General features: G+C 39.6%; 1 protein-coding gene and 1 pseudogene across 8 annotated transcripts in view; one reads left to right on the top strand and one right to left on the bottom strand.

The window, feature by feature from the left end:
- The first annotated feature begins 5,890 nt into the window (after positions 1-5,890).
- On the top strand, positions 5,891-6,944 carry LOC119050221 (eukaryotic translation initiation factor 6-like; annotated as a pseudogene).
- A 968-nt stretch (positions 6,945-7,912) lies between these two features.
- Positions 7,913-21,457, bottom strand: part of PTPDC1 (protein tyrosine phosphatase domain containing 1) — a 98,523-nt gene continuing 84,978 nt past the window's right edge. For 4 of the 8 annotated variants that reach the window (XM_037146387.2, XM_053656461.1, XM_053656459.1 and 1 more), the window contains 3 exons: positions 15,239-15,424; positions 13,162-13,272; positions 7,913-11,107 (listed from right to left, as the gene is read on the bottom strand). In XM_037146387.2, the coding sequence (XP_037002282.2) occupies positions 10,991-11,107; positions 13,162-13,272; positions 15,239-15,424 (414 nt within the window). In that variant the 3' untranslated portion in view covers positions 7,913-10,990. The remainder of the gene's footprint in view (positions 11,108-13,161; positions 13,273-15,238; positions 15,425-21,457) is intronic. The other 4 variants (XR_008389939.1, XR_008389938.1, XR_008389937.1 and 1 more) reach the window with 4 other exon arrangements.

Below are 21,457 nucleotides of genomic sequence, written 5' to 3'. Positions count from 1 at the left end.
TTGGCGGAAGTCTTCCTATAACATTTTAATCTCTCCTCATCTATTTCATGCCTACTAGTTACGCTTCTTCTTCCCGGCACCTTTTCCTCCCTATTCCTCCCTATTCCTCCCTTTCCCCTCCCCACTGAACTCCCTCTGTGTGATTTCCATTTCTCTGATTCTGTTCCTGTTTGGGTTGTTTGGTTAGTTTTTTTGTTTTTCTTTTAGGTTCATTTGTTGATGGTTGTGAGTTTGTTGTCATTTTTCCTGTTTCTAAATTCTAATATATTTTAAAATTTATTTTATTTTTGTTCAATTACAGTTGTATTTTCTCCCCACCTCCTCCAAACACACCTCCTTCCCTTACTTCTACCCTCCCCCTTGGTTTTGTCCATGTGTCCTTTATAGTTGTTTCTGAAAACCCTTCTCCCCTCTCTCCCCTCCCCACTCCCCTTTGGCTATTGTTAGATTGTTCTTAATTTCAATGTCTCTGGTGATTTTTTTTTTTTTTTGCTTTTTTTCTTTTGTTGATTATGTTCCAGTTAAAGGTGAGATCATATGGTATTTGTCCTTCACCACCTGGCTTATTTCACTTAAATGCTCTCCAGTTCCATCCGTGCTGTTGCAAAGGGTTTATACCCTTATGCTCCTTTTGCTTATGCTCCTTTTTTGATCCACTCTTTTGCTGATGGGCACTTAGGTTGCTTTCAGCACTTGGCTATTGTAAATTATGCTGCTATGAACACTGAGGTGCATAGGTTCTTGTAGATTGGTGTTTCAGGGCTCTTAGGGTATAAGCCCAGCAGTGAAATAGCCAGGTCAAAAGGCAAATTCCATTTTTAGTTTTCTGAGAAAATTTCATACTGCAAAGCACTTTATATATTCATTTTTCATATCTGGGAAGCACTTTATCTTCCCTTCCATTCTAAATGAAAGCTTTGCTGGATGGAGTAATCCTGGATGTAAGTCCTTGCCTTTTGTGACTTGGAATACTTCAGACCCTTCTTGTCTGTAAGGTTTCTTTAGAGAAATCATGTGATAATCTAATGGGAACTTCTTTGTAGGTAACTGCCTCTTATCTCCTGCTGCTTTTAGGATTTGCTCTTTGTCTTTAATCTTGGGTAACTTAATGATGGTGTGGCTTGGTGTGTTCCTCTTTGGGTCCAACTTCTTTGGGACTCTGGATTTCCTGGACTTCATGGAAGTCTATTTCCTTCACCAAATTATTTTATTTTTATTAGAGAAGGGGGAGTTCTCTAATAAAAATAGACTTTTTTCTAATAGAAAAAAAACAGAAATTTATTTTCTCACAGATCTAGAGGCTGGAAATCTGAGACCAAGGCCTGGCAGTGTTGGTTCATTGGTGAAAGTTATTTGTTCAAATAAGTTTTCAATTTCTAGCTGCTGTTCTTCTCCTTCTGGCACCCCTATAATTTGGATATTGGAATGTTTCAGGTTGTCCCAGAGAATTCTCAGCCTTCCTTCATTTTTTTTTTGATTCTTGTTTCTTTGTTCTGATTCAGTTGGATATTTATTTTTCCTTTTGTTCCAAATCATTGCTTTGAATTCTTGGTTTCCTTCTTGTCACTGTTGGTTCCCTGAATATTTTGCTTTATTTCATTTTGGGTGTCTTTCATCTGTTCTTTCATTTTTCAACCAAGTTCAATCAGTTCTGTGAGCATTTTGATTACCAGGGGTTTAAATTCTCCATCAGATAGGTTGGCAATCTCCTTATCACTTACTTCTCTTTCTGAGGTTTTGCTGTGTTCTTTAATTTGGGCCATTAAGGGCCTATGAGCTGTCTTGGCACAGCTCATAGGTTGTAAAGGGGTGGGGCCTTAGGTATTTACCCAGGCTGGGCAACCCTCTTTGCTGCACTGCCTGTGTGGGAGGGGCCAGAAAAGGAACAATGCAGCTTGCCTGCTTGTCTCTAGCGCACTTTCCAACACTGGTATCAGACTGGAAGTATCTCTTGCTGCAGCAACCCCAGCCACAGTCAGCCGTGAGACTCAGTTTTCCCCTTAAGTCAGTCCTTCCTGCGCAGCTCTGCCAAGCTTGGCAGTCAACCCCATCCTCCAGCCAGCTTGCCGCGTTTTTTCCGAGTCAGCCAGCGCCGTCTGCCTTACCGGTCTGGTTGTTCTGGTTGATTTTTTCTTTACTTCCTTGGTTGTCAGAGTTCCATGCAGTTAGATTTTCTGGTGATTTTGGTTGTTTATTGATTTTAGATTGGTTGTTATCCTCCTTTTGGTTGTGCAAGGAAGTGAAGGGTTTATGCCTACACCTCCATCTTGGCTGGAACTCTAGATATGTGACTTTTAAAAAACAAATGACAGAAACTCCTTAATATCCCCAACTGTCTAATTGTCATCACTGTTTTCTAAATAGTTTGTTCATATCAGAATCCTAACCAGGTCCACACTTGGCAGATAGGCTTTTTTTTAATCTACGGAATTTGTGCCTAAGTTTCCTTTCTGACCTACTTCTTATGAAGAAACCAGGTCATTTGTCCTGTACGGTTTCCCAAAGACAATATTCTGGCTGCAGTCCTATGTTGTGTTCAGCATGATTCTCTGTCTCTTAATAAGCTTATAGTTAGGTGTGATTCAATTTCTCTTTTTTTTGGTAAATATTTCACAAGTTGTGCTGTAGAGTAGTATGGGGCATTCATAGTCTGAATTCCTCTTTTGTAGTGTTCTAGTAGCATCCTGTGTACACCCCTACCATAGTACAATCATACATCTTAGATTAGTCTGCTGAGGCTGCCTTAACAGTTGAAGTATCATACACTGAGTGACTTAAACAACAGAAATTTATTTTCTCACCATTCTAGAGGCTGGAAATCTGAGACCAAGATCTGGCACTGTTGGTTCATTGGTGAAAGTCCTCTTCCTAGCTTGTAGACAGCTGCCTTCTTGTTGCGTCCTTACATAGAGGAAAGAATGAATCTGGTGTCTCTTCCTCTTCATATAAGGGGACCAGCCCCCTCGGATTTGGGATCCACCACTGTGATCTTATTTAACCTTTATGACCTCACCAGCCCCATCTCCATATAGTCACATTGGAGTTTGGGCTTCAACATATGAATTTTGGGGGGACACAAACATTTAGTCTATAACACATCTTAAAATTATATTTTTAAAACAGTATTTTTAAAAAGATAAGTTTCAGGTTAACAGGAAAGTTTCAAAGATAGTAGAGAAAATTCTTGCATACTCCTGACTCAATTCCTTATTGATAACATTCTATATCACCATGGTATATTTGCTGCAATTAAGAAACCAACACTAGGCCCTGACTGGGTGGCTCAGTGGGTTTGGGCATCATACTGCAAAGCAAAAGGTTGCCTGAGTTGCAGGTTCAGTCTCTGGTCAGGGCATGTATAAGAGGCAACCAACTGATGGTTCTCACATCACATTTCTCTCTTTCTCCTTCCCCTCCCCTCTCTCTAAAATAAATAAGAAAGAAACAAATAAACATTGGTACAGTGCTATTCACTAAACCCACTTTGTCTTCATTAATTTTCTAATGTCCTTTTTTGTTTTCTCACAGGATTCAAACCACAAAATAAAAAAAAAATTCCATCCAGAGTTATCCTGGTTTTTGAGTATGTCACTTTCATTTTTTTTAAAGATTTTATTTATTCATTTTTAGAGGGGGGAAGAGAAGGAGACAGAGGGAGAGAAATATCAATGTATGGTTGCCTCTCATGTGTCCCCCTCTGGGAACTGGCCTGCAACCCAGGCATGTGCCCTGACTGGTAATTGAACTGTGGTTGTTTGGTTCGAAGGTCCACGCTCAATCCACTGAATTACACCAGCAAGGGCTCATGTTTTTTTTTTTTTTTTAATTGCTTCCTTAGGTATTACGTGTGTGACTTGGCACAATTTGTTGGCAATATTTTATTATTTTGAAGTGCAGAACCATCACTGCCATTATGTCACTATTCACTGCACTCCCTCATTTTATTTATTTTTTTAAAAGATTTCATTTGGCCCTGGCTGGTTTAGCTCAGTGGATTGAGCATGGGCCTGTGAACCAGACAATCGCGCTTCGATTCCCAGTCAGGGCACATGCCTGGGTTGCAGGCCGGTTCCCTGCAGGCCACTTCCCAGCAGGGGATGCACAAAAGGCAACCATACACTGATGTTTCTCTCGCACTCTCCTTCCCTTCCCCTCTACAGATAAATAAAATCTTTTAAAAAAATAAAAAAAATGAGAGATTTCATTTGTTTATTTTTAGAGAGAGGGGAAAGAAGGGAGAAAGAGCAGGAGAGAAACATGGATAGAAAAGGATACATGAGAGAAACATCAATTGGCTGCCTCTCGCACACACCCCAACAGGAGACAAGGCTGCAACCCAGGAATGTACCCTGACCAGGAACTGAACCTTTCACTTTGTGTGACAATGACCAACTGAGCCATGCTGGTCAGAGAACACTCCCTCATTTTAAATGTAATTGCCCCAGGTACTTCCCCTATGTATGCTGAACACTACACCAAATGGTATTATCATTTTTGTTGCACCCATGAAGTAGGAATTAATAAACTTATGAGATAGTCCATTATGTTGACTCATTCCAATGTTGTCTTTTCCTTCCTGAAATTTCAAGCCCCTTCTTTCCATAGCAGTTGCTTTCTTCAGAGGATATCCTTTGGCCATCTTTGATCAGGCAGTCACTTGGGGTGTAGATTTAGGCTGGGTGGGTGTGTCAGTAGGCCTGCTCCCACCCCAGCAGTGCTGATTCACACTGCCTCCTTGATAATGGGTGGGGGTAGTGCAGCTCTCCCCCCCTCCCCGGCCTGTAACACCTCCTATACCCCTTTTCTTTCAGGTGGTATAAGCTCATTGTCCTAGAGGAGAGGAGGGTAAGAAGGCAGCAAGTCAGCTACTAAATGAGCCTCATCACCATGCTCTGCTCCTTTGGTGCTGGTGGGAATGCTAATCAGCCCTTCATGCCACTTTTAGTTTCATTGGTGCTGGGTGGAAAGTAGTTCTGTAGGAGTGTGATCAGTCACCTCCCCTGCTCAACTCATTGAGGAGCCCCTCTGACCCCCCCATTAGAGTGGGGGAATTGTGTCCTAATCTCCTTTTCTTATAAGGACACCAATCATGTTGGATTAGGGTTGACTATAATGACCTAATTTTAACTTAATTTTCTTTTAAAGGCTATATTTCCGAATTTAGTCACATTCTAAGATATCAGGGGTTAGGACTTCAACACAGAAATTTTAGGAGGGCATAATTCAGGTCACAGTACCTCCCCACCTTCCTGGGCTATGAGGTAATTAGGTAGTTGAATGTAATTACATTTAACAAGGAGTTAATTAGTACATATTCTATTCCAAAGAATCAGGGCCAAGTTTTGAGGGACATTCTGGATTAATGGAATGATTAAGTGATGAGAATGAACCTTCCAGCACTGTATAGGAAGACTGGAAGTGGGGACTGAAGGACATAGCTATGTGGCAGACATTGCAGAATTCAATTAGAGTGCTGACAGAGGGAGAAGACAGCATGAACAAGTGGTGTGGTAGATGTGGACACGTACTAGATGTGGCTCTGGATGGAGGTATGACTGAATAAATGACCCTGTGTGTTCCCAGCATCAGCAGAGGGCCAAGCACAGTAGGTACAAACCTGTTGCTGAAAGAATATGAGTCTCATTGGTCTCTTCTATTTGTATTGGGACTCTACTGTCAGCATACAGGATATTCTTAGAAAATAATCATCTATTCTAATTAACTTTGCTATAATCATCCAGGAAATGTCACCTAGTGGTCCCAGAAATACTGCATTTAATATTTGGTTGAATCAAACAGAAACCTACTTGGGATGGAGAAGGGCCTGTTGTGTCTTGTGGAGTTTGAGGTTACCTGGAGAGTCCATGTAGAGGGCAATCACAAAGCCCTCATGGTGGTCTGAGTGTCGTTCGAGAACAACTGTGAGATCGGCTGCTTCGACAGACTTACCAGTACTTAGTGCTTGGTGGCCATCAGAGGGTCAGGGAACTTTTACCCTGTGTTCCAGGGCAAGCCTGCCAAGACCATCCCAGTGTCCATCACTAGCTGCTGCATCATTGGGTGCACGTGTGTGGGGAACAGACATGATCTGCTTGTACCCAGCAACACTACCAACCAGGAGCTGCAGTATATTCAAAACTCTCTCCCAGACTCAGTGCAGATCTGGCAGGTAGATGAGAGGCTCTCAGCTCTGGGCAATGCCACTACCTGCAATGACTATGTGGCCTTTGTCCAGAAAGACCTGGACAGGGAGACAGAAGAAATCCTGGCTGATATACTCAAGGTGGAAGTCTTCAGGCAGACAGTGGCTGAGCAGTTGTTAGTAGGAAGCTACTGTGTCTTCAGCAATCAGGGAGGGCTGGTACATCCCAAGACTTCAATTGAAGACCAACCAGGATAAGCTGTTTTCTCTCCTTCAGGCCCACCTTGTGATGGGCACTGTGAATCAAAGCAGTGAAATAATTGCTGCTGGGATGGTGGTGAAAGACTGGTGCGCCTTCTGTGGCCAGGAGACAACCAGAACAGAGCTTTCAGTGGTGGAGAGGGTCCTCAAGCTGAATGAATCTCAGCCTAGCATGACTGCTACCCACATGTGGGATTCCCTCATTGACAGCCTAACAGGACAGCCTTCCTTGCTGTTTTGCAGGCTCCTGGATCTGAACTTTGGCTCTCTCTCACCATCCCACCCAATCCTGGATGCTGCCAGAAGCGTGCCAGAGAGCTCACTGGTATCGAGTAGCTGGATGCCCAACCCTATTTCATCTGTGCCCATCTCCCGAATCTATAGTTACTGTAAAAGTCTGCCACGTGCTGGCCGTCAGGCCCTATGGCTCTTGGCAGAGAGCTGTGCTGTCCTGTCCCACCCAATTAAAGGCAACTTCTTCTGCCCATTAAAAAAATATTTGGTTGAATCATATGAAATGGCTAATATTTGGTCATTTTGACCTAAAGAAATGGCCATTCCATGTGGTTCAACCTAATTCAATGTTTGAGTCATTTGTTTACATTTTTTACTTTTAAAAGGAAGAAGAAAATGATCAAGCAATCCACTAAATCAAAACCAAGGAGTATTTGAAGTCTGTGATCAAATGGTCACATAAGTAGGAATCTTTTCCAAAAACACATCTACTTCTCCAAATAGACAATCTTAAGAGATTATCATATTTTTTTATTATAATCAAGAAAGCTGGGCAGCAAGGGCCTAATAAACTTCTGTTGTGATATTAGTTGCAGTGGATACATGAAACTTGTATTTTCTGTGCAAAAGGGAGTATGATATGAAAGTCTTGTTGTGACATTATTTTCAGTGACTACAGGTTTTATTGGCTGGCTTGGAATGAAGGTTTACCACAGCTCCAGTAATGAATGTCCGCATTGTGACTGCTTATAAATCAGTTTTATTGTCAGTGTTGGGCTAATCAACATCAGCTCCTGCCTAAAAGCATGACTAAAAAAATAATACACTACTGCATAAGAGGATTTATGGCACTTTTCTCCTGCCATTTTATTTGTACACAATGTTCAACCATCTAAAATTGAGAACTCCTTGACATAAGGTCCTAATCCTGGGCCACATTTACTAAAAAGCATCAAAGGGAATGTTGTTCTTGATTTACTTGTGTTGAAAACACATGCAGAAGGAAAGAAGGAGCTCCTACCCTTTTCAACAGCATGGACAGAATTATGCTAAGTGAAATAAGCCAGGCAGTGAAAGACAAATACCATATGATCTCAACTTTAACAGGAATCTAAACAACAAAACAAACAAACAAAATATAACCAAACACACCGAAATTGAGAACAGGCTGACAGTGACCAGATGGGAGAGGGGAGGCAATTTCAGGGGAAAAGGGTAAGGGTCTACAGGAACAAACAGAAAGGACACATTCACAAAAACTGGGGGGGGGTGGAAAGGGGAGGGAGGTGGGGAAGGCTCGGGAGGTAGGCTAGGATGGGAATAAAGAAAGAAAACTGTGGTTGAACAACAATTAAAATAATAATAATAATAATGACAATTATTAATTGTTAGTTTGGGACAACAATGAAGATCTTATAAGTAAACTGTCACTTTTAATAAAGGCCCAAAATAATTTGGAGGACTTAAAAAATCAAGAACTCAAGGCATACATTTTGTCTATAATATACTACACTATACATGAAAAAATTTTTTCAGACATCTAAAGAATAGCCTGAAACAGCACCCAAGTGTATGAGTAAGCATTCTCCATTTAAGAGCAAATAGAAAAACTTTATTATGACATATGGCTATTTAATGGAACCAAAGTATGAAAGCACATACTCTTTCTCAGATAATAGTGGGAAGCTGGTTGAAGATATGACTAAATCCATCAGCACAGTACTTCTGAGTTATGCAAATACTCAAAGCAATCTGTGAACCAGCAGTACCTTATCTCAAAGAACATCAGAAAATGTTAAGACAGAAAAAAAAAACAGGGCAAGAAATCATGCACTTCCTCTGTGTGATATGCTAGAAATCTTATGAGTAACACAGCCAGTTCAGCCTTTTCCAGAGGAACCCAAAACATGGTCTATTTTCATAGCACTTATAGACAAAATGATGCTCTGTAACACTATCATGGAGTCTAATGTAAGAGAGCCTCAAGGTTCCTGGTGGGGCGCTCCATGCTGGGCAGCTCTACCTGGTTAGGAGCTCCATAGGCAGGTGATTTCAGGTGAGAGGAGAGCATGGTTCAGAATTAGTCAGACTAGGATTCCACCCTCAGTCAATTATGAATAATACTTCTCTCTCAGTCTGGTAAGACAAGCCTCTCTGAGGTGGTTTATGTGTGTGCTCTTAGCCCTTCCTACTTTTGTTGAACTGAGTTTTGCAAACCTGTAACTTCTTCCTATAGGTAGATTTCTATTCTTTGAGCAGGAAAGACCTACTAATCCACTCAAACATAGGAAGTTTGGAATCCTGTCAGCCTTGAGTTTTCCTTCACCCATTCCTCTTAGAATTCTTCAATGCTAGTTCTCCAGTTCACTTGGTCATTCTGAACCAAAGGTCTTGGGACTGACCAGAGCTTGGCCACTTGACTATTCAGCCTACAACTCAGCCTGCCCATCAGGATAATCTAACTACAAACAGCATCTTTATCATCAGGATGTGCACGACGACCCTCCAGCTAAAGAAGTACAAGATGAGGGTTTAGGTTGTCCTTTTCACTTTTATTCAAATAAATACAACAATTATAGACAGCTTGATTAATTCTCCCACCAACTCTCCTTTCAGGTTGGTGCACTTAAAATTTTAGGTGTGCACTGCCATGGTCACATTGTGGCTGGTAGGATCTGTCCTTTACTTTGAAATGATTCCTCCAGAATCAGGCCAATAGCTCTCATCAAATGAGTTATGGTGCTACTTGCCCACATGAGACTGAATGAGAAGAGAACAGACATCTTTTTGGGTAAAACACATTTTTATAAGGTACCTTTGAATACAATGTAATTGATTTCTCCCCTACTTACCCAGATCAGGCACTTGAAAATGAGAAATATCAGCAATGGGCAACCCAGTTCATTAAAAACATTGGATTTGATATCCTAAGAAAATTCAAACAGTGTGAAAGAAAATGGCATTTAGTGTTTTCCACCAGAGTTAGTAAGACTAATAATAAAATATTTTTAATGTGCTAGAGCTTGATTCACAAATGCAGAGATTAGAGAAACTTCATTTGTTATAAATTAGTTTTCCCTGATATGCTGTCTTTATGATTAAGTAGTAACTTCTTCAGTTTGAAATTGGTTTAACATCACCTTTATAGGGAAAAACTTCAGTCCTCTCTCGCTTGGTCTATGGTACCCCAGGTGTTTATCTGAATAATAGTTATGGCTTCAATAGCTGACTGACAGTTTGGTTCTACAAGGAACTAGTTTAGGAAGTTACTTTTTCTTATCTAAAGCCAGTAGGGTGAATGTAACCTAAGTGGGTTAAATTCATTTAAAAAATCTTACTTGTCCTAGTCAAAGGCAGTCAAAGGCAACTGGGTCTATGGAATGGCAGACTGGGAGGCATGGGCCATATCTCACACTATCACACTATCAGCATGAACAGACATGGCTCTGGGGAACAGAAAGGGCACCTGGAGAGAGCAGGGCTGAGGTGCCCACGCCATGTGACAGGCCTTCCCAAGGAGTTTTGAGAGTGTCCCACAGTGACCACAGCGCCCACAGCTGATCCCAATTCTTCTGTAAAGATACGATTTGGCCCAGCAGCCAACCAGGGGAGTGAGAATAAGGCCTAATGTGTGAGTACCACTCTTGCCTCCTGTGACATTAGAGATTGGCAAAGTCATCTAAAAGCCTGAGCAAATCCACTTTCTAGAAGTAAAAAATCCTGACCATCTCACAGTCATTTCTTTAATGTAAAACTAAACCACCCCGGAAAATAATATACTTTGAAACCCTCTGCCACATTTATAAAAAACATTCAAACAATTTAAAAAAATCCTTTAAAAATGTTGTATCAACAGCCTTCTTATTAATAAATATAAAACACTTGGTTTAAGACACTTGGTGACTTCCTTAGGTCATGCATCGGGGATGGATAAACAGTGAGGTTTTATCACTGACATCTATTTGGTAAAAACTCGAGAAAGAGTTCTGTCAATAAGATAATTGTTTTGGAAAGAAGAGTTATGACTTTTTTCCAAAATGTCAAAAAGAATAAGGATGTAAACACTACATACTTAAAATATTAATACAACAATATGAATTCAGTTAAGTAAATAAAAGAAAGTGGCACCAACTTTATGGGGATTTTTTAAACACAAAAACGTAGCTCATTGACATTTTAAAAGAAATAATTGCTCCAAAGAGAAATGGTTATTCTTAGCACAAACCAAGAGCATCTGAAATAAAGTGCTAGGAGTCAACATAGCACCACACTTTAACTTGTTCACCTATGAACAGAAATGCCATCTGGATCTTCTGGTACGAAACATGCGCCATGAGGGGAAGGTCACCTTCACTAAACACAAGGTTTAGGGCTGTCTTTTGTCCTTTTTCTTTTTTCTTCCAGTGTGTGCTTAAATATTTTCTTTAGGGTATTGTAAACAATTGGTCCATTTTCAGAATCAAAATTAACCTGGTGACAAAGAATATTTATTTTCAGGACACTGTAACAAGAATTTTAACCAATCTATTTTGTGAGAAAAGACATATGGTGGAAAAACAAAACTAATAATTATATACAAAATTATATATGAATTTAAAAGTATACACATTTCACACATTAATTTTAATTGAAAGACACTATTAGAATTGCCAATTATATAAATGCCAATCATGTCAATGAAAAAACAAAGAATTAAATTGAGTGCCTGGATATGTAGTATACTCACACCCTACCAGGAAACAAGTCAATAGTGAGTATGAAGTGAGTTTCAAATCCAGAGACTGATCACTGATGATACAAGGAAAAGGTCTCTTCACGAAAACAATGTGCACTAGCTGTCAGTGTTGTACTGGGGCAACCTGAACAGGAGCCTGCCTCTCCACCTGCTATCCATGCAACCTCGGGGCATACCTGACCTCTCTGTAAAAAGGACAGCACAATTCCCATCTCCTTAGGGCTCTGTGAGTACTAAATAGGAGAGCCTGACATGTGTGTGACACATATAAAAACCTACATAGTTTCCCATCCCCTCTGTGGGAAGGCACCATGCACACACATGTGGGCTGTCTGCTCAAGTTCATCACACCACAAGGTTAGGAGTGATGCAGGAAAGAGAACCAGAGCATGACTTCACTCCAACCCTAAAGAAACGTGACTCCTCAGGACAGGGTCAGATCTTGGCCAGTGACTCCCTCCTCCTGCAAGTGGAGGCCAGGGCTATCCCCTTGTGAAGGGGTGGGAAGGACATGGGATTTCACTCTGTTCACAAGCCAACAAGCTCACTTGCCAGCTTGAGGTCACTGGCAGGAGACACTAGACTGCTAGGTCAGAGACAACCCACCTTCTAACTTGAACAACATAATCACGGGTGCAGGCTGCACAAGCAGGGTGCTTGCATCATGGCTGATGATCTCAAGGTAGGGGCAGCAGCAAGCCTGCTAAGCTCTGGCCTGAAGGGAGACATTCTCTTTACTAAACAGGAAGCAGATGCCACACAGGATTCCTTGAAGAGCCCAGGATTTTTAGACACCACTATTAAGGATTTTTTTTTCAGTTAATTCAGACATTTTTATCTTAACCATTATATTTTCTATCTTATTTGCAGAAACTTCTTACTAACATTAACAAGTTTTGTCTATTTACTTTGTTAAACACCAAACCACAACCCTCTCCACAAAGCAAGTAGCCTATTTTCATAAACCTTGAAAGAGGTTTATGAAATAAAGACTGAAAGGACCACATGATTGGGTTTTGCACTGCTGACTCTGGAAACTTAGTGCCATAAAGCTCCAGATGAGGAAAAAGAAAGCCTGTCAGAATAATATCACTTTGGAAGGAATGGAGAGGGAGAAGACTGATGAATGAGTACAGACAACTGCTATCATCATTAATGTTTACTACAGACATCATCATTGAAAAGCTGGGTTTTTTGTTAAATGACATTTTCATAAGTGAGAGAGGTACCAACAAATTAGCCGAGTGGGTGAGAGGAACCGCTTCACCTGGCAGGGACCTGGTTCTTTTCTTCAGCCAGGCAAACTTGCTGTAAGCCAAAAGGATGTGCAGAGAGAGGAGATTTTTTTTTTGCAGTCTTTGTTAGGGATTTGCTAACCAGGACATACTACCAAATTATCAATGCTGGGTGCTGAATTCTCACTAGATGATTTCTTGTGTAGACCCAAGGTAGAAATGGCTCAACAACAAAATTCTCTGACTCCTACTAGCACATCATTTAAAAATACTTTCTCAATGCCCAATTGTTTCTCTTCATAAATGTTCTTTGTTCAAATGTTTTCCTTCCAATAGAATCCCATAGGTCAGCTTTTTTCTAATACCACTGTTAGAAAACTGGTATTTTTTTTTGCCAAAGCCTGCAACTACTTTTAAGAAATGTTAAACACATTTCCATTAAGAGAAAACATAGCTAAATATTTTATTTTAGAGGCAGCTGGTGACCTCTGGATTCTGTTTTGCAAAGATCATGCTGCTTGTGGTCTGAAGGGGGAAGGGACAGTGCTACTCACCTTAGTGAAAGCTTTAATGGCCCGAGCAAGAACAGCTTCTTCCACATCCACAGGAATTGTCTGCAGGCTCACTATGCAATGCAACACGCAAAGAATAGTCTGGTGCTGGCCCTGTTTTTGCAGAAATCAAAACAAAACAAGTTTTTTTTCCTTGAAATATGCCTCAAGAAATAAACTCAAAGCAAATGCAAAGCCTGGGACTGGTTTATAACCAAATACTCAAAACTTCTAATACCACAGTATCTACCAAGGCTCTACCAGTGTTTACTGTTATGTGTTTGAATGCTTTCAAGGAGAAAATCAAAGTTGACTAGTTATTACATGAAGCACAATTTCAAATGAAATATCTTCCTTGAGGTGAACTGAAGGGATGATCCATTCTTGTTTCTGGACACAATCGTTTCAACTGGGCTGGTGTATGCTGACGAGTCACAACAACTATGGATTTGTGTGCCCTGCACACTGCAGATGCTATGGAGGGAGATGCTATGGAGGGAGAAGAGGCTGCTCACATTGGAGAAATAAAGAAGGAACCCCACCATTCGGACCACATTGCCCCTTAAGCGTCACTGACTTCACCCTGGACATCTACTCAAAGGGCATAATCTGAAACACAGAAACACCTGATCATATCAGTGATGCTCACAAAAGTAAAAACCTGGAAATAACATCAGTGCACTACACATGGGGTTGGAGCGAGTGATGATGGAACCACATGATGTGACAAAAGGTGCAGAGCTTTGTGCCAGAGCTTTTGGAGTTTGAATTCCTCTCCAACACAGGCTATGCACCTTGGGTGGGTTACTTCACCTTCCCTTTTCAGTAAAACAGGTCCTCTATCTTTCTAGGCTATGGGGATGGAAGAAAGTGGAAATGGAAATTACATCCTAGCAAGGGCCCAGCCCACCATCATCCAAGAAGGGCAACTGCCTCTCATCCCCTCTCTAGATACATCTCTGTAATTTAATTGCTGAGAAACAGCCTCAGAGAACAAGTCCCAATACAGAAAAAAATCTTGTCTTTAAAGATGTGCATCACGCTGGTATCTGTCTGCTTATCTGTGTGTGCAAAGGAGGAGGCACTGCAACACAGTATGTAATTCAAGGCTCCTTAGAAGATAACACTGCTTCCTAAAACAAAGTGTATTTTTAAATGAAAATTTAATACCTCAATATAGATAAAATATTAAATTGTATAAAAGGAGCTATTAGTATCTGCCCCTCTTTTGCTAGAACCATTGTCTCCTAGTGTGTTCCTTAAGGCAACCACCATTACTATCAGTTTCTTGTTTTTCCTTCTATAGTCTTCTATATTTTATACAGGTACTACATAACTATGTATGTGACACACTGCTCTTTCAAAGAAAATACAAATGAGTGCATATTCCAACCTACTGCACAGCTCTTCAAATTATATGCTGCTCATGGTAAATAAGTACAAATATATACTTGAAAGTGAAAGTGGTTAATTATGACATATCCCCTCATGTTAGAGTATTTACCTGTCCATCAAAGTTAATATTTATGAAAAACTTACATTAAACATGGTAATCACCTATAATTTTGATAAAAAATGAAGAATATCATTGTATGTGAAATGATTTTACCAAGAACTATATGCAATGTTAAGACTGAAAGACTTGAAAATGTTTCAAAGTGGCTCTCCTGGGATTATGGGCATTTATTTCCCTTTTCATTTACTATTTATTTTTTTAAAATACATTTATTTATTTTTAGAGAGAGGGGAAGGGAGGGAGAAAGAGGGAAACATCAATGTGTGGTTGTCTTTCATAGGCCCCCAACAGGGGACCTAGGCCTGCAACCCAGGCATGTGCCCTGACTAGGAATTGAACCAGTCACCTTTTGGTTTACATCCTGGCACTCAATCTGTTGAGCCACACCAATCAGGGCTCCCTTTTTCTTTTCTAAATGTTTATACTGAGAATTCCTTTTTTTATCATGAAAAACTTAAATTAGACCCAGATATGGGATTCCATATGAATTCCCTTTTTTGTAACTTTTTTAGTTTGTGAAACATATACAGTAAATGTCATAATGTGGTCTAACAGCTAATTTACCTTCTCTAATAAAAACAGAGCTTCTTCAGTATCTGCATGCCTGTTAACCAACATGTTCATGTCCTCTTGGGTTATGACAGGCTCCTTCAGCTGCTCCACCCACGACCACATCAAACTGCACAGGATGAAAGGATCCTTTTCAGCACATATTCTTTCCCAAGCTCCGTTTCGGGAATTCAGTTCTTTCTAAAAAGAAAGGAACAAAGAGAAAGAGGGAAGAAAAGAGAAAGATGAAGGGAGCAGAGAGGAAGAGGGAGAGGGAGCAAGGCACCATTTGGTATCTGAAGATCCTCAGGCTGTCCAGGAGAAAAGTCTTAGGTTCTGGGTGTGGACTGGGACCTTTCCCAGGAACCCCACTTCCAGGAGGCACAGTTGGTTGAGATACTGAACTTTTCTAAGCCTGATTCCTCCGACTAAATGTACCCATACCCCACAGGTGCTGATGACTGAGGTCTGCTAAAGCCCCTAGTGCAAAGAAGGGCTTAGTTAACCTAGTTATCCACTTCACAGTTCGGGAAGGGAGTCTGCTTTTTCAGGGTCCTGGTAAGCAAAACAGAAATATTTGCTGCAATGAAGTAGAATAATAGATTGAAAATCATAAGTAAGAGAACATTTGCAAATTAACCTGAAATAAGGGAAAACTTCTGACTGAAACTTCAAAGTGCACACCCCAAAACTGCCTAAAATTGGCAAATGAAGTATATGTGCTACTTTCAATTTCCTTTTTAGAATACTATGTAGAATTTAACAAATAACAAAACCTGTACCTGGAAATTTGATAAGATTGAAAACAACTAGGAACTCTTGTCACTACTCCAAGTGCCTGGAGATAATTTAGACAGGTGATTTTAAAAACTTTACCTCACAGATTAGGAGAAAGTGAGGTAAGAATTTTAATTTCTGACAGGGCATTTAATTTTAGATTTATATTTTAGTAAGTAAAATGTTTGCAATAATAATAAGCACAGTAATTACTACCATTCATTCCTTTGCCCATTCCAATATCCGTAGAAGTTACCATAGGACAGAAATTATGATACATAACTTACCTCTGATTCTACAACAACCCATCAACAAGGCCCTTCCACAGGCAAATGTATTGGGTAGCTGAGGAAAGATGAAATAACTTGCCCAGTAACCCAAACAGAGAAACAGGCATTCGCACCCAGGTCTACTCCACCTCAGTCTGTGATATTCCTGCCATGACACTCTGGTGCTAGGGTTCTCTTTATCATCTCATAAATAAGCCAATACTTTGAGACAAGTTGGATAGGAATGACAAACTCAAAGACCCTCTTAGTAAATGACTGTTATATGCATGTTTTCCAAACTCTTCAGTAGAGTTAGGAAAAGACATTAAAATGATTAAAAATATTAAACACATGAGCTGTGTCCTGGCTCTGCTGCATTTGGACCACACGACTGTAAGCATGTCACTTGACACCTGTGGCCCTTAGTTTCCCCATCTGTGATACTTCACTTGTAAGGACTGTACAGATTAACAAAGGACCTGTAAATACTATCATCTGCCTCAAAGGTTTACAGTGAAAATCACATGAGATAAAAGACAAGAAAGGGCCTAGTACAGGCACAGGTGGCGATATGCTATGTAAATCATGTTCATTTTACTTTTTTAAAAATAATTGTTCAGTTTTTCAATTCTAGTTCCACAGTATTATATTAGTTTCAGGTGTACAATCCATTGGTTAGACATTTGTATAACTTACAAAGTGATCACCCTCATAAGTCTAGTACCCATTTGACACTGTACACAGTTATTACAATATTATGTTCCCTGTGCTGTATTTTACATCCCCATGACTATTCTGTAATTACATTTTACTTAATCCCTTCACCTTTCACCCAGTCCCCCCAATTCTCCTTCCCTCTGGCAACCATCAACATGTTCCTGTCTCTACCAGGGGGACCCCCACGAAAAACACCCAGAATTATTTTCTGGAGGGCAGACACCTTGGAGTACAGGCTTTCCCCACTAGGTGAGTGTTCTTGGAACCCATCTATATCAGTGTGCCAGAGGCTGTATTCAGCTTCACTGAATTTTTTTGTAGTCTCTTTGTTAGCCCATTTCATGATGGGTGATTTGCAAGCACACCTGCCCACACTGCACTGAATGTTCAGGAATTCTTGACCACATGTGGCATGACCTCTGTGCTCCACCATCCATATTCACATGATCTTGCCCTGAGTGACTATTTGTTTCCCCTGTGAAACAGTTCTCAAAGAAAAACATTTTGCCAATGTGGAAAAGGTGAAACAAAAAGCAGCAGGAGCACTTAAAGATATCAAAACTGAAGGGTTCCACAACTGTTCTGAGTGGTAGGAAAAAAGTCTTCATAGATGTATTACATCAAATGGACAGTACATTGAAGGTGACTAAAGTTTAGCCACACAAGAATAAATACACAATTTTATAAATAAATTCCATTTTGGGGGGGTTCCCCCTTGTATGAGTCTGTTTCTGTTCTGCTTATTTGTTTTTTAGAGATTTATTTACTTATAGAAAGTGTGGAAGAAAGGGAGGGAAGAGACACACTGATTGGTTGCCTCTCGCACACCCCAAGTGGGAACTGGGCCTGGAACCCAGGCATGTGCCCTGCCTGAGAATTGAACCAGCAACCTTTTACTCACTGGGACGATGTCCAACCAATTAGCAACACCAGTGATTTTGTTTAGCAACGCCATTTATTTTGTTTTTTGATTCCACATGTAAGTGAAATCATCTGACATCTGTCTTTGAGTTATTTCACTCAGCACAACCACCTCTACATCCATCCATGTTTTTGTAGATGGTAAGATTTCATTCTTTTTTATGCCTGAGTCATAATCCATTGTATAGCTGCACCACTTCTTTATGCATTCATTAATGGGGGACACTTCGCTTGTTTCCATATCTTGGCTACTATAAATAATGCTGCAATGAATATAAGAATGTATGCCTTTTCAATTTAGTGTTTTGGGTTTCTTTGGATAAAATACTTGTAAGTAGAGTTGCTGGGTCCTTCCTTGTCTCTTCTTATAGCCTTTATTTTAAAGTCTATTTTTCTGGTGTAAGTATTGCTTCCCCAACTTTTATTTTTTCATTTCCATTTTCATGAAATATTTTTCTCCATTCCTTTACTTTCAGTATGTGTCTGGCTTTCAATCTGAAGTGAGTCTCCCATGGACAGCATGTGGGTCTTGTTTTATCATCCATTCAGCCTCCTGATGTCTTTTCACTGAAGCATTTAAATCATTTACATTTAAAGTAATTGGTAGACACATATTTATTGCCATTTTATTATTCATATTTATTATATTTTTCTCCTTCTTAAAAAAAGACCCTTTAACATCTTATAATACTGGTTTGGCGGTGATGAACTCCTTCAGCTTTTTCTTCTCTGGGAAACTTTTTATCTGCCCTTCAATTCTGAATGACAGCTTTGCTGAGTACAGTAATCTTGGTTGTAGGTCCTTGCTTTTCATCACTTTGAATATTTCCTGCCAATTGCTTTTTGCCTCCAATGTTTCTGTTGAGAAATTAGCTGACAGTCTAATAGGAATGCCCTTGTAGGTAACTAACTGACTTTCTCTTGCTGCTTTTAAGATTCTCTTTGTATTTAACCTTTAGCATTTTATTTATTTTGTCTTACAGTAGTTTTTGTTCATAATTGCAAAAACTTGGAAGCAACCAAGATGTATTTCAGTAGGTGAATGGATAAACTGTGGTATTGGTTTGGCCAAAATCCATGTGTTTTTTCATAAAATAACAGACATTTTTCATTTTCACCAATAACTTTATTGATTTAGATATTTTGAGTATTTCAGCTATCTCCTATGTATTATAACATTGACTATTCTCAATTATTTTTCTTGACTTGATCACTAACCACTATCAACTTCAACTGGTCTACTTGACTGTGGAGCATCATCCAGTGAGAAATCTCCAGCATGAAACTTTGCAAGCCACTTTGGACACATTCAATCAGTCACAGCACTTTCTCCATACACTGCACAAATCTTTGTGGTTCAGTTGCATTTTTAACTTTCTTGAAATATCAAAGCATAACATGCCAAAAATGTGTATTTTCTTTCATCTTCAATATTAAAATGGCTACACAAAAATTCTCCAATTTTGATAGTTTAAAAAAAAAACTGCATGTTGATATGACAGCTGCCACAGTACGGTCTAACAAAATTGTTTTGAATGAAGTTAAAGACAACTCAGTGCTAGTAGAGCCATCTTATAGAAAAAAAACTTTTTGGACAACCTGATATATTCAGACAATGGCATATTATTCAGCACTTAAAAACTCATGAAAAGACATGGAAGAACCTTACATACATCTTGCTAAATGAAAGAAGCCAATCTAAAATGCCAACATACTGTATTATCCCAACTATATGACATTCTCAAAAAGGCAAAACTATGGAGACAATAAAAAATAATCAATGCTTGCCAGAAGTTGGGAACACAGAAGATTTTTAGGGCAGCGAAGACCTTCTATATAATACAAAATGATGGGTACCTTTCATTATGCATCTGCCCAATGTACAATAAACAAGTGAATCATTTGTAACTATGAACCTTGATTAACATGTCAATGTACCAAAGTTCACAGTTTACACCACAATTCATCGATTTTAACCAATATACCATTATGGGGGATGCTGATTATGAGAAAACTATATTTGTATGGGGGCAGTGGTAAATGGGAACTCTATGCTGTGCTCAGTTTTGCTATGAACCAAAAACTGCTGTAAAAAATTAAGTCTATTTTTAAAATGTCTAATTTTAGTACTCTAAAGTTGTTTTTTAAAAATCAGTTATAAAATAACCAGTAAGAGTTAATGATAGTCTTTCTGATTATCCAATAATGTTGGATAATGAATGTTGAAACAATGAATATATTGAAAACAAAAATGATCCAGCACTTTGGTGATGCCCATCAGAATAAATTTGACTGGCTAGATAAAGTGGTTGCTTTTTCATCCTCATTTTCAAATGCTTTTACACCACAATATTATTGGCAGAGGTGAGAGCAGCAAAGAGATATAGACAAAAATAAACCGGTGTGATGGAAGAAACGTCACAGGAACATGAAGCAAAAGTAAAGAAAAAAAGGCACACATGATATAGAGGACGTGAATGGGATATGTTAACAAGTCAGAATGAATGCAGAATAACTTGACAACATAATGAACAAAGCATTCACATTTTCCCAATTAGTAAATGTTCTATTAACTTTCTCTGATGACACACTGACACACACACACACACACACACACACACACACACACACACACACACATTTTACCCTCATGTGAAGGTATATTTACTGACTTTTACAGAGTGTGGAAGGGAGAGAAAGTTAAAGGAAGAGAAATATTGGTTGGTTGCCTCACATACATACCCTGACCAGGGACCAAACCTGTAACCTGGGCATGTGCACTGACCAGGAATCAAACCTTCCACCTTTTGGTTTATGGGACAATGCTCTAAGCCACACAGGCCAGGGAAGATGATACATATTTTTAAGAATAAAAAATGTAATGAAAAAAAGCTGGACACAATAACTGAGAAAATGCTAGGTAATTTATTTCACATAAATATGGCAGCTTAATAAACAATGTTCAAAAATGCTTTTTAAGAATTAAAAACAAATAAAATAAATCTTAGCTAAAAAACAATTAAAAATTATGTTCAGTCCTCAGACAGTCACTGGGGACACCTTGTCTTTCAAGTACAATTCTAAAAAGCATAGGTAAGCCACAGGTACAAATACATCAGCTGGATGTATGACTACTTCTGATGAATCTACAATTATTTTCTTTTTAAGGATTTCCGCCAAGATGGAGGTGTAGGTGGAAGCACTGTACCTCCTCCCACAACCAAGTTTAAAAACAACAAAGTTTTAGCAACAAAAACGCAGCCAAAACCACAGAAAATTGAACTTCACGGAAGTCTGACAACAACAAACCCTTTAGCCAAACCAATAAACTGGAGGGAGGGAGCAGTGAGACAGACCATGCAGGCCCCAGTGGCAGGAAGTGGCAGAGGGGACTGCCATTGTCCCTCACTGACCCCACCCCCACCTACAGCTTCACAAACCAGCAACCTTGGTGGCCTCGCCCTGGTGAACAATCAAGGCTCTGCTCCTCATATGTAACAGGCACAAACAGATAAAAACATGGCTCAAGAAGAACTCAGAGCCCCAGAGC

The sequence above is a fragment of the Artibeus jamaicensis genome, unplaced genomic scaffold (genome assembly GCF_021234435.1).
Source record: "Artibeus jamaicensis isolate MK-2021 breed Jamaican fruit bat unplaced genomic scaffold, CSHL_Jam_final scaffold_1964, whole genome shotgun sequence".
NCBI lineage: Eukaryota > Metazoa > Chordata > Mammalia > Chiroptera > Phyllostomidae > Artibeus > Artibeus jamaicensis.
Note: the sequence above shows the minus strand (reverse complement) of the source record. Positions and strands in the feature narration are given on the sequence as shown.